The sequence below is a fragment of the Oratosquilla oratoria genome, chromosome 4 (genome assembly GCF_046742065.1).
Source record: "Oratosquilla oratoria isolate Oo_2021 chromosome 4, ASM4674206v1, whole genome shotgun sequence".
In the NCBI taxonomy this organism is placed as follows: Eukaryota; Metazoa; Arthropoda; class Malacostraca; order Stomatopoda; family Squillidae; genus Oratosquilla; species Oratosquilla oratoria.
The window spans coordinates 12493625-12507036 of NC_134780.1; the positions used below are offsets into that span (position 1 = coordinate 12493625).

General features: G+C 37.3%; 1 protein-coding gene across 3 annotated transcripts in view; it reads right to left on the reverse strand.

The window, feature by feature from the left end:
- Positions 1-13412, reverse strand: part of rb (adaptor related protein complex 3 subunit ruby) — a 77722-nt gene that overhangs the window by 41094 nt on the left and 23216 nt on the right. The window contains exon 9 of one of the 3 annotated variants that reach the window (XM_076183481.1): positions 2301-2375. The exons of the other annotated variants lie outside the window; for them this stretch is intronic. Within the exon in view, the coding sequence (XP_076039596.1) occupies positions 2301-2375 (75 nt within the window). The remainder of the gene's footprint in view (positions 1-2300; positions 2376-13412) is intronic. 3 annotated transcript variants of the gene reach the window in all.

Here is a 13412-nt window from a genome sequence, read left to right on the forward strand (position 1 = left end):
TACAAGATGAAAGGTAGAGAACAAAATTTGTAAAAAATCTAAGTACTATTTAATACAGTATCAATGTAACCTATGTCAAAATTGCAGTATTAAAGAAATAATAACAATAATAATAAATATACAAATAAAAAGAAAAGTTTACTCAAAAATAATAACATATGACCACCTACTTTCTTTTCCTTGTCCTACTCTATAAACAATCTACTGTATCTATATCCCAAGGGCTTCTTCCCCCTAATCAGGGAGGTAGCCAGTCAAGTCATTCACCCACTCCCACCCACCATCCTTGTTTGCCTCTCATCATAGCTCCTAGTTGATGAAGGGTCATCCCTGTCTCCTGCCCACTGCCAGGTCAGAATCAAATGCAGCAAGACAGTATATACACAGCACAGCTGCTTCACTTCTATGGCAAATCCTCCCTCCTCATCCCCTCATGCAGAAAACTGAGATGGGTTAAAATCCCTTTAAGCTGCATCAAAATATCATCCATACACAACCATTCTCCACTCATCCTTATCCCCTGCCATTTCCTTCCTTGCTAAACAGACATTCTCCTCTTGCTCAAAGCCCTTTTCATCCCATCCATCCACCTCATCCTCAGTCATCCCCTGAAATTCACTCCTCTGCTTTCCACACCTCTTTTACTAATCTCACTCATTCTTTCTATGTGGCTAAAACATCCCAATAACCTTTAATCAGCCTTATCTGCCAGATTTTTCCACCACTGCTCTCCTCCTCATCTCCCACTTTATCCAACCTTGTAACACCTACCATATTTCTCAGACACTTCATCTCAAACATGCTTCAACTTTTTTCTGCCTCTCTTGAATTCCATGTCTCTACCCCATACAGTGTCAAGGGCACAAACACTCCTTCTCATATACAAGGGTAATCCCAAAAGTAAGGTCTCCAAAATATTTAGAAATCACAAACTTTTATTGTTAATAATGTTCATATAATTTTAAAGCTTGAACATTTATCTATTTTTTGGTCTATGCATTTTTGTAGGTGCTGTGGCAGTTTTTGTATGCCAATGTCATACCAGCTCACTGCCATGTCGTTGAGGAAGCGTTGAACCTCCTCTTTCACCTAACTGTCATTACTGAAATGCACTCTGGCCAAATGTTCTTTCAACTTAGAGAACAGGTGGTGGTAATAGGTGCCAAGTCCAAACTATAGAGTGGGTGGGTGATGTCCCATCCAAACTGTTGCAGGAGACCAGCTTTGATGGGCAATGTGGGGGGCGAGCGTTATAATGGAAAATGCTTACGCTTTTGCTCAACATTCCTCTTCTCTAATTCTGAATTGCCCATATGAGCTTTTTCAGTGTCTCACAGTACGTTAGCAGGCAGTGACCAAGAAAGTGGAAGAGAAGATCAAAGAAAATGACTTCCAAGAAATAAAGAAACAGTGGAAAGTAGAACAGGAAAGTAAAAAATTATCTTTTAAAGAAATAGTGGAGCAACAGGTCAAGGAAAATGCTAAGGAAATGGTAATCCAAGTAATTAAAGAGAAAGGTAATTTGGTCAGGGACACAGTGGATAAAAAAGATGCATTGTAATCTATGGTATTAAAGAGAAACATGATGTTCCTAGATATCAGAGAGAAAAAGAGGAGAAAGAGATTGCTAAAGAAATTCTGAAAGAGATTCAAGAGGAAGGACAAAGTATAGATAAAGAAATTGAGGAGACATATAGAATAGGAAGATACTCAAAAGAAAAACAATATAGGCCACTAAAAGTAAAACTTAAGTCAAAAATGATTGCAGAAGTACTATCTACAGCAACAAAACTAACAAATAATGAACATTACAAAAACGTATGGATAAAAAAAAAGACACGAGTGATGAAGAAAAAGAGAAAGAAAAGGAACTTAGAAATAAAGCAAATGAAAAAATAAAAAGAGAACTGTAACGTAATTTTTTTTTTTTTATTGGAGGCGGTCCTGAGACTGAGAAAATGGTGTATCAAGAAAAAGGAAACAAAGCAAACAGAAAAAGATCAGAAAGGAAAAAATTAAAGTTAGCCTATACCAACACAGATGGAATGATTTGACTGAATGAATTAAATGACTATCTGGCATTAATTAAACCAGACATAATGGGAATTGTAGAAACTAGATTAAAAAGTACTCTACCACAAAATACTGTGGGACAAGGCCTATACAACTGTTGGACGAAGAATAGAAAGGAAAAACAGGGTGGGGGAGTATTATTTTGGACCTGGAAAGACTTAAATGTGACAAAGATAACAGAAAAAAAAAACAATGTAGAATCAATTATAAAAGTTGAAAGTAATTACATGGAAAGTAGAAAATTTGTAGTAGTGTATGTGTCCCCCAACACTCAGTCCTGGACTGAAAGCGATCATTCTAAACTGTTGGAAGATACAAAATATGAACTAATATACTGAAAGAGAAGAAATATAGTAATTATGGGTGATTTTATTTCAAAAGAAATATGTTGGGAGGAAATGACAGTGAAGGGTGGAGAAGACCTCTGGGGCAACATACTACTCGATATGACCACTGATTACACAATGACTCAGTGGATAAAAGAAAATACCAGATACAGAAACAATGAAGAACCATCGAAACTAGATTTAATACTTATGTCAAAACCTGAAATTGTGGACAGAATTGATTACAAAACTCCAATAGGAAAGAGTGACCATGTACTAATAGAATTCAAACTAAAAGAGCAAATGGACCTAAGAAGAAATGAGAAACATAGAAAAGGAAGACTAATGTCCAACTCAAAAAAATGTTGTAACACAAACTGGGAAAAATTTCTAAAGGAAGAAACAAGGATGGAAGAGAAATGGAATATCCTAAAAGAAATTTATAATGAGGGAGTGAACAAATATGTACCACAACAAAAGCAAGAAAGAATATACATAAAAAGCTGGTACAACAAAAAATGTAGTGAGGCTAAGGATAAAAGAGACAAAGCTTGGAAAAAAAAAATGAATAAATAAATAAAAATAAATAAATAAATAAATAAAAAATAAATAAATGGCAAACATACACGAAACTAAGAAATGGTTATGTAAAAATACACAGAGATATGAGAACCTAAGAAAGAGAAATAATATAAAAATGCAAGGAACAACCTAAACTATTTTACAGGTATGTAAATGGCAGAGGTGGGCATTCCGCATATGAAGTCCGCTAATCGCTAATCCGCTAATTAGCGGACTAAGAAAAAATGAGCGGATTAGCGAATTGAAAAATTAGCGGATTAGCGATTAGCGGAATGCCAAAATTGTAAGTCCGCAAACAGCTAACTTTCATTAAAAAAAGTTTTTTATAATTTTGTTAAATACCAAAGTCCCTGATTTTTAAATAATTGTGCCATATATAAGATACGAAATGCTAGTTGAGATATGATTATATATATGTATATAGTAAAGGTATGCTCCCATAATTTATATGTATACGCATATAGTAGTGCATATAGATGTTAATGATAAATGCATTTCTATTTTATTTGTATGTACGAATTTTTTTGTGTTCATTGTATAGATTATGTAAAAATACACAGAGATATGAGAACCTATGAAAGAGAAATAATATAAAAATGCAAGGAACAACCTAAACTATTTTACAGGTATGTAAATGGCAGAGGTGGGCATTCCGCATATGAAGTCCGCTAATCGCTAATCCGCTAATTAGCGGACTAAGAAAAAATGAGCGGATTAGCGAATTGAAAAATTAGCGGATTAGCGATTAGCGGAATGCCAAAATTGTAAGTCCGCAAACAGCTAACTTTCATTAATTTTTTTTTTTTTATAATTTTGTTAAATACCAAAGTCCCTGATTTTTAAATAATTGTGCCATATATAAGATACGAAATGCTAGTTGAGATATGATTATATATATGTATATAGTAAAGGTATGCTCCCATAATTTATATGTATACACATATAGTAGTGCATATAGATGTTAATGATAAATGCATTTTATTTTTATTTGTATGTACAAATTTTTTTGTGTTCATTGTATAGAATTTGCGTAGGCTAATACGTGACTTTTTGCGTGAGTATTCTTTCGAATATTTTCTAGAACGTGAAGGAACCAGAACTCCTTCTAGTAAACGCCGAATATGTTACGAATTGAAGGGATTATAAACCTAGTGTGATTGGGGAATTGTAATTTTAATTAAAAACCTTGAATATGTTCTAATGGAATTGTGTATATTTAAGTTTGTTTAATGTTATGAATAATTAAATATGAAAGCTTACGGAGTATATAAAATCTCGAATCTTCTGGTATTTTCATGAGATATGGTTCATATAAAAGGCGGCGAGACCCCACAGAGTGAGTCAGTGTGAATTTGTCGGCGACAGAGTGAAGTCAGTTTGGCAGCGCTCTGAGTGAAAAGCACAAGTCAAAGGAAAGTGAAGGATGTGCACTCTTACAGAAGAATTGAAGTAAATGAGATTAGTACATGTGAGCAGTTTCTCTATCCATTATTTATTGGTCTGATCTGATTATCGGCAGTTATAACTGTGCTATACAGTAAAATATTGTTAAAACGAACTTGGGGTGTAATGATCTGTAAGTAAAGACCCCTAGCTTATTACTGATAGGTTAATATCTTTACAATATACATTTTTCTACTTTCAGCACTTTGAATCTAACAGATAGAGTAAATTTAAAAATTAAAATGGACACATTTCTGATGCCGTCGCCTTCAAGTCGGCATGGTAGTGCAACCTCCACGTGGCCGAGTGAAGAAGAACAGATCTCAAGGCCTGGCACTTCCAGCCGCCAGGGAGACAGCAGGCGAGCCCAGGACAATGTGCCCGTGGACAGCCTGCCGCCGATCTTCCAGCACATAAAAACTTACTATGGCCCAGGCAAAACGAATGGAAAGGTGAAATGCACAATCTGCAACAAAGAGATCACCTACTCGGCAACCTCCAACTACAACATCAAGAGCCACTTTGAAAGGCAGCATCGTGGGGAGTATCCCAGATGGAGGAGGAGGAGGAGGAGGAGGAGGAGGAAGAAGAGAATGTGCAGTACTTGCAAATGCCTGATTTTTATCTGTTTTGATACTGAAATAAAACTTACACTCTGTATTTAAAGGATTACAAAGGATTACAAAGGCAAAGCATGCCGACAGGAGACCTTTTGATCCATATCTAGGTCGGATGCAAAAGAAAAAAAAAAAAAAAAAAAAAAATCATATTAATAATAAATTAAAACTATAACAATGTACATAACAATTAAAATACATAAATAAATGCATTGGTATAGTTGAATAACAAACAAACAGGTAAATAGTAAATGATAATAAATTGACATATAACTAATAATAAATGAAAATCAGACAGACAAATTATATAACAAAACAAAAACAAATAATATAACATAAATTATAATCATTACAGCATCTTACTTAGGTATTTATCTAAATGATTCTTAAAGCTTCGAACTGAACTACATTGCACTACCTGTGCAGGAAGTTTATTCCATTCATTAACTACACGGTTGGCAAAGTTGTTTCTACCTACTTCCAAATTGAATCTATTTCTGGACAGTTTGAGACCATTGTTTCTTGTCTGATTCTCATTCAATGTGAAAATTTGGTCACTTTTGATGTTGTCAATTCCCTTTAAAATCTTAAAGACCTGTATCAAGTCACCTCTGAGTCTACGCTTTTTTTAGGGAAAACAGATTCATGTGCTTAAGTCGATTTTCGTATGATTTATTTTTGATATTTGGAATCAGTTTTGTGGCTCGCCGTTGTACTTTTTCCAGTCTGTCAATGTCTTTAATGAGATTCGGTGACCATACGGAAACAGCATATTCCAAATGTGGACGAACTAACGATTTATATAGCTTGTTAATGAGTGATGGACTTTTGAAATCAAAAGATCGCGCAATCAATCCCAGAATCTTATTTGCTTTCTCAGAGGCTGAAATACACTGCTTGGATGATTTGAGGTCGTTACTGATAATTACGCCGAGATCTTTTTCACTATCCACTTTTGTTAACGAATTTCCAAATAACTTGTAATCGTACTTGCTGTTATTTTTACCTATGTGCATTACCTTGCATTTACTTGTGTTAAATTTCATTAGCCACTTTTCAGACCATTGCTGTAATTTATCTAAATCTTCTTGAATATCTAATTGGTTTGAGTGATCATTTGCCACTCCGCACAGTTTTGTATCATCAGCAAATTTGGAAACAGTAGATTTTAGTCCATGGTCTATATCATTTATATATACTATGAATAGAAGTGGCCCAAGAACGGAACCCTGAGGAACTCCACTTGCAACACTTTTCCATCCAGAAGTTTTTCCATTTAAAACAACTCTCTGTTTTCGACCTTTCAACCAATTACTAGTCCAACCTAATAGGCTACCACTTATTCCATGCAAAGCTAATTTAGTAAGAAGTCTTTCGTGTGGGACGGTATCAAAAGCTTTTGCAAAGTCTAGATATATTAAATCTATATTGTTTCTTTTGTCAAAATTCGAGACAACTGTGTTGTAGAATTCGAGTAAGTTAGTCACGCAAGAACGTTTCCGTCTGAAACCATGTTGGCTATCATTTATCAAACGGTTACTTTCTAAATGATATTCGATAGCATCTCTGATGATAGTTTCCATTATTTTTCCTACGATCGAAGTCAAACTAATAGGCCTATAGTTATTTGGTTTCTTTTTGTCACCTTTTTTGAATATGGGAGTAACGTTAGCTAGCTTCCATTCTCTTGGGACATCTCCGGATATGATGGATTTCTTGAAAATAATTTCTAATGGAACAACAATCTCATTTTTCATTTCCTTTAAGATTCTTGGATGCCAACCGTCAGGCCCTGGTGTTTTATTAACTTTGAGTTTGTCTATACACCTTTTAATTGTTTCTTTTGTTATATTTACCGTAGTGAGTAAGTTTACCCCAGACTTTTCACAGGTTTCAGTTTGGAATTCACTTTGAGGTGTTTCGTTTACGAATACCGAGCTAAAATAATTGTTTAAGAGATTACACATTCCTTCATTTGAATATTCAAGTTGACCGTCAGCAGATAATAGTGGACCAATGTGATTCCTAACAACCTTTTTATCTCTAATGTAACTATAGAATTCTTTGGGATTCTCTTTGGATTTCTCAGCGATGTTCATTTCGTATTGTCGTTTTCTTTTTCTTATTGTCTTTTTTAAATCTCTCTGTATTGATACATAACTTTCATAGTCATTAGATGCACCCGAGCACTTATATTTCTTATAAGCCTGTCTCTTTTTAGCAATACTTTTTTCAGTTTCTTTGTCGAGCCACTTTGGGCGAGCCTGATTTGGGGGACGTCTGTCCTTAAAAGGAATGTAAGTTTGAATCATCTTAGTGAGCGTATTTTGAAATATTTCCCACATCTGATCTACAGGCCTTTCGTTTAATTTTTCCTCCCAATCTGTAAGCTGAAGCTCCTGACGTAGTTCTATGAACTGAGCTTTACTGAAATCGGGTATTTTAGAAGCACAAGTATCTATTCTAAAATTGTTTAGGAGTTTGAATCTGACTTAGTTGTGATCGCTATTTGCAACAGATTCACCGACTTCTACATCAGTTGCCATGCTTTCGCGGCTAGTGATCAATAAATCGAGTAAGTTTCCATATCTTGTGGGCTCTTTTACATGCTGAATTAAGTAATTGTCACCAAGAAAATCAATCAAGCGACTACCTATATGGCCATGTTCAAGGGTCATCCAATCAATGTCAGTAAAATTGAAATCACCCATTATCAATAAATCCCGGTTGCAGAAACTAGACAGTTCTTGAAATAACAGTTTGTCGTCTGCTAATGATAATGTCTTTGGCCTATATATTACACCTATATTCATTTTTTGTCCATCATTTAGCATCATTTTATCAATTTAATTAAAAATTCTGTTTTGCGTACTTAGCTAACTAAAAAAAAGGTTAGTGGACAGTTGCAGATTGATTAGCATTAGCGGATTAGCGTTAGCAGACCAGCGAACCTGGGAAATTAGAGGAAATAGTGATAGCGGAATGGCCAAGAAAATTAGTGGATTAGTGATTTGCAGACTAACAAAAAACTAGCGGGTGCCCAGCTCTGGTAAATGGTAAACTAAAAAATAAACAAGAAATGGAAAAGCTGCACCAGGGAAATTGTGAATATACAGAAGAACTAGAAATGGCTGAAATTATGATCAATCATTTCAAATCAGTATTCACAATTGAAAATTCACCTGATTATAAGGTAATAGAGAGAAACCCCCCCCCCCATGAAGGAATTAACTGTAACACAGAAGGAAATCAGTGACCAAATAAAAAACCTTGAGATAGGGCTGATGAAAGAGTATTGGAATGGTTTGGACACATGGAAAGAATGAGTGAAGAATGACTAATAAAAGAGAAGTGAAAGGCAGAGGTGGAAGGGGCAAACAGGAGGGGGGTGACCTAGGATGAGATGGATGAATGGGGTAAAAGAGACATTGGGAAAGAGGGGAATGTCTGTTGAGGAAGGACAGGGGAGGGCAGAATATGGGGTGAATGGAAAATGGTTGTGTATGATGATGCTATGATGCATGGGGAGGGGGGAAGTATGTATGAGAAATAAACTGACACAGCCCGAAGGGATTTCTCCCCGTCTTCTTTTCTGCATGAGGGGATGGAGAGGGGGGGTCGCCGATTTAATGAAGTGGCCTTGCTGTGGAGGTGCTGTGTCTTGCGGCACTGTTTCTGACCCAGGGCAGTTTACAAGGTGCAGGAATGACCCATCATCCAGGAGGTGCCAAAATAAGAAGGAAGGAAGAGAGTAGAGGGGAGTGGAGTATATTGGGGATGGAATGGGTGGGAGGTTTTTTTTTATGCCTTTGTTTTTTTGGCTACCTCCTTTGTAAGGGGGGGAAAAAGCCTTTGGTATTTGTATGTATGTTTGCATTTCTTGAGCAATAATTCATCCACCAGTCGCCCCTTGAGCCTATCCTGACTATATGAAGTAAATTTACACTAAAAAGAAGTCAGCTCCAACATGGCATTTTGTTTAAAAAACTCTCCTACATACATTTTTCTTCACTTCACAGGTGGGTTTAGGAAGTTTCTAACCTACATTTGGTGTCCAAGACATGGGAAGGACTCCCCTAAGAATAATAGTGTGAGTGAAGATTTTAATGGAGAATATTTGGATAACAAATGCAGACATATCGAGGGTGGGTGACGAGATCTTCCAAGATGCTGAGTGCTGTTCTAGAAGCTTACACCACTAACATAAGTCAAATTGAGTATGCCCTCAAGGAATATAACTAAAGACTAGGTAAGTTAGATGAAGTGCAAGAAGTAATAGAAATTTAAGTAAATGAGGAAGAACTTGAACAAGAACTGGACTAAGCACATGAATTTAGTACAGAAAGTGCATGGCCTAGGATATCTGATGACAAGATAAGGGAGTTAGCAGCAGTGGCAGCAGGTCCTCAAGTTGGTAGTACAAGTGGAAACTCTTCATCTCAAAAATCAAAAGCCCCCAATGTGAAATTACCCAAATTGGAATTGCCAAGGTTCAAGGGTGAATTAACTAAGTGGCAGTCCTTCTGGGATCAATATTCCTCCCCCATAGAGGCAACAGACCTTCCAGTGATCTGTAGGACATATCAGTAGGATTGTAGGATAGAGATGTATGGACTGGTGCAAAAGATTAAAGAGGCTTTTCACTATATGCATTAGGAGATGATGAACAAAATCATTGAAACCCTGATCTGTCCAAGACTGGAAATTATGTCAGTGGTATGGTCCCCCACACAGAGTGAAGGATGGAAGCAAGATCAAGAGAATACAAAGGGCAGCAAACAAACTGGTTCCCAGCCTGGCAGATAAACCATATAAGGAAGGACTAAAAGCACTGGGTTTGTTAGCTTTGAAAGATCAAAGAAAAAGATGTGATATGATTAAAGTACTCAGGTCCCTAAGGAGGATTGATAGCACCGACAGAAGAGATCACTTGATTAAAGTGTCTCAGGGTCATGGGAATAAATTATGAGAGACAACATGTCTAATGGATGTGAAGAAATACAGTTTTCCCTATACATGTATAAATACTTGGAATAGCTTAGATGGTGATATAACCCAAGCTCAAACAATATATGAACTAAAATCTTAGTATGATAATTGGAAATTAAGGATATAGATTAAGTTGGAACTATATACCAAGGGCTTTTTCCCCTTTACAAGGGAGGTAGCAAAGTCAAAAGGCATATACCCACTCCCATCCACCACCATTTCTTCCCTCTCATCTTAGTTCCTCATGAATGATGGGTCTTCCCTATATCCCAACCAACTGTTCTAGGCCAGAGACACAGCACATCCCCAGTAAGGCCACTTCACTTAATCAGTGACCCCCCCCCCTACCCCTCATGCAGAAAAAGATGGGAAGAAATCCCTTCAGGCTGTGTCATAATATCACTCATACATAACCACTCCTTACCCACCCACCCCTTGTATTACAGTATCATCCATACACAGACATTCTCCTCTCACCCCTATCCCCTGCCTTTTCCCTTCCTTGCTGAACAGATATTCCCCTCTTGCTCAACACCCATTTCACCCCATCCGTCCATCTCATCCTCGGTCATCCCCTCAAGTTCATTCCCTTCACCTCTGGTTTCCACACCATCTTAACTAATTTTTCCCACTTCCTGTGTCCAAACTATCCCAATACTGTTGAGACATTGTGACAAGTTGAAAAAGGTGGAAAAAGAGAGTCACAGGTCTCGTTCCGAGTTTATTCCTGACCGGTTTTGCTTGTAGCTTCTTCATAGGAATGTTGCAAAGAGGAGACTATATGAATAAACTCAGAACGCGACCCGTGACTCTCTTTTTCCACCATTATCCCAATACTCTTCCCTTTCCCACCCCAGCTCTCCTCTTTATCTCATTTTTCATTTTATCCAACCTTGTAATCCCTACCATACTTCTCAGATATTTCATCTCAAATTCATTTGAATTTTTCCGCTATGCCTCTCTTAAATTCCAAGTCTCTGCCCCATAAAGTGCCATCAGTACAATCACCCTTTCATATAGTCTCCTCTTTGCATCCATTTCCAAATACCAATTTCTTATGACACATTTTAACCCTCCAAGGCATTTATTTGCTTCTCTCAGTCTACAATTTAATTCCACCAGCACTCTCCCCTTTCCTGCTACATGTGAACCAAAATACCTAAAACTATCCACTTCCTCCAGCCTTACTGCCATCCTCTCCTCTTATACCATCACCTTATTTTTACCCACATCTACCTTCAACTTTCTCCCAAACTCTGTCACTAACTTCCTTAATCCCTCCTCTGACCCTGATATAAGCAGTGTCATCAGCAAACAACAACTGGATCACCTTGCACTTTTCTCCATTTTTCATTAACCATCTCTTTTACCTCTCACACCACTTCATCCACATACACATTGAACAGCCATTACAATACAACATCCCTGTTGCAGTCCCACCTATACCTCAAACCACTTGCTCTCTCTATTTCTAATTCTAACACAGGCTCTACTACTCTTGCAAAAACTCTTGAGTGCCCACAATCCCATATACTGCCTTTCTGTCTACCCTGTCATAAACCTTTTCCAACTCCATAAGGGCCTTCATATCTCATTACTTACCAATAGAGTCATTCCTTTCCTCCCTCATCCCTTCATTATTCCTGGCATTCTCCCAACCATACTCCCAAACTCAAAATCATCCCTCCCTTTCAACTTAGTTTCACTAAGCATGAATATATCCATCTTTCATCTCACATGGTGCTAACCTCTTCCCTTTTACTCGCATTTGTACCACAACCATGCACATCTAATGACCTAATTTTCTGGGTTCTGGTTGGAGTTCTCCTCTTAGACCTTCTTATGCCTTCACTTCTCATATGATGAAAATACAGAAAGCAGGATCCCTAGTCCCATCACTATATCCCACTTAGTCACCTTCTAAAGGGGATAGATTGCATTGTTAGAAGAGATCTGATTAAAAATGGGAGGGCTTTAAGAGGTCATGGAAGTAAATTAAGAAAGACCACATGTTGAAAGGATGTGAAGAAATACAGTTTTCCATATAGATGTATAAATATGTGGAATAGCTTAGAAGGTGATATAGCCCAAGCTCAAACAATACATGAGTTCAAATCTAAATATGATAATTGGAAATCAAAGATATAGATTAAGTTGGAACTGTACATGAATTTGAGTCTAGGTATGTTAGAAAATTAGAGAATAGGAGACAGGACCCAATGAGCGTTACTCTTTTCCTGTATACATGTATTAGGTAAATACATGGGAATCATGGTGGCAGAATTCTTTTCTTCTTTACTACAGGAGGAGCCAAGATGAGAGGGAGGGAGGAGGGTGAATGGGAGTGGAGTATGTGGGGATGGAATGGGTGGGAGTGAATTTTATGACCCCCCCCCCTTCCCACCTTTTTTTTTTTTTTCCTACCTCCTTTGTAAGAGGGAAAAATCCTTTGGTGTATGTATGTACAGGGTACAAGAAAAGGTAGTCACAGAAGTGATTTAACAATAATTCTAAGGGAACAGCATAATGGAGGCACAGCTGTAGTGTAAAAGTAGCATAATTCCTCTATGAAAAGAGATTTTACTCTACCACAGACAAATGATGTACATCTCAGGTCAATCGGGGCACCCTGTTCCTAAAACATTGGCTGCATGCTACCAATCACTACTGCATGATAACATCTTTTACCTTTCAATACATATCTCCATCTTTTCACTTTCTTCATTCTTGGCACACCATGCCTACCTACTACTCTATCCACTGGTTCATTTTCTCTAGTATTTAGATCCCTTAAGAAACTGACCACAGGTACCAGCATGAGGGGGTCCTACCCGGAAGATGGTCCCTTGTGCCTATATTCAAACCCTGTCAACTTCACCACTTCCACATGCAGGTGTAACACCAAGGGGTAGACACTTTTCTATAGACTGAGCTTAAGATCTCTTTTTATTAACTTAGTATTTTCTCTACCTTCAAGAAGTCACAGAACTGATACCCAGCAACCCAGAAATAGCTCCCCTTCTTCTATTTCCAATCAATAATACAGAAATTAATACAACATAGGCATCTGTTCAAAGTTTTTTCCCTGAAAGATCCTTGAGTAGTCCCAAGGAGCATTGCTAACTGCTGTGGAGTTGCAGGATTTCAGTCAGCAAAACTCAAAAGCAACAACTGATTGATTCCTCAACACAACTTCTTTTAAATTCCTCTGAAAAGTCTGCCTACACCAATTCAAGCAATCACAAAATGCTTCTCTTTCCTCACCTTTCTTACTACCAAAGCCTTATGTACTTACAAATACCCATATATTCGAATCTTATCTACCTCCCGTGTTTGGCTACCTCCCATGTAAGGGGGAAAAAAGCCTTTGGTATATGTATGT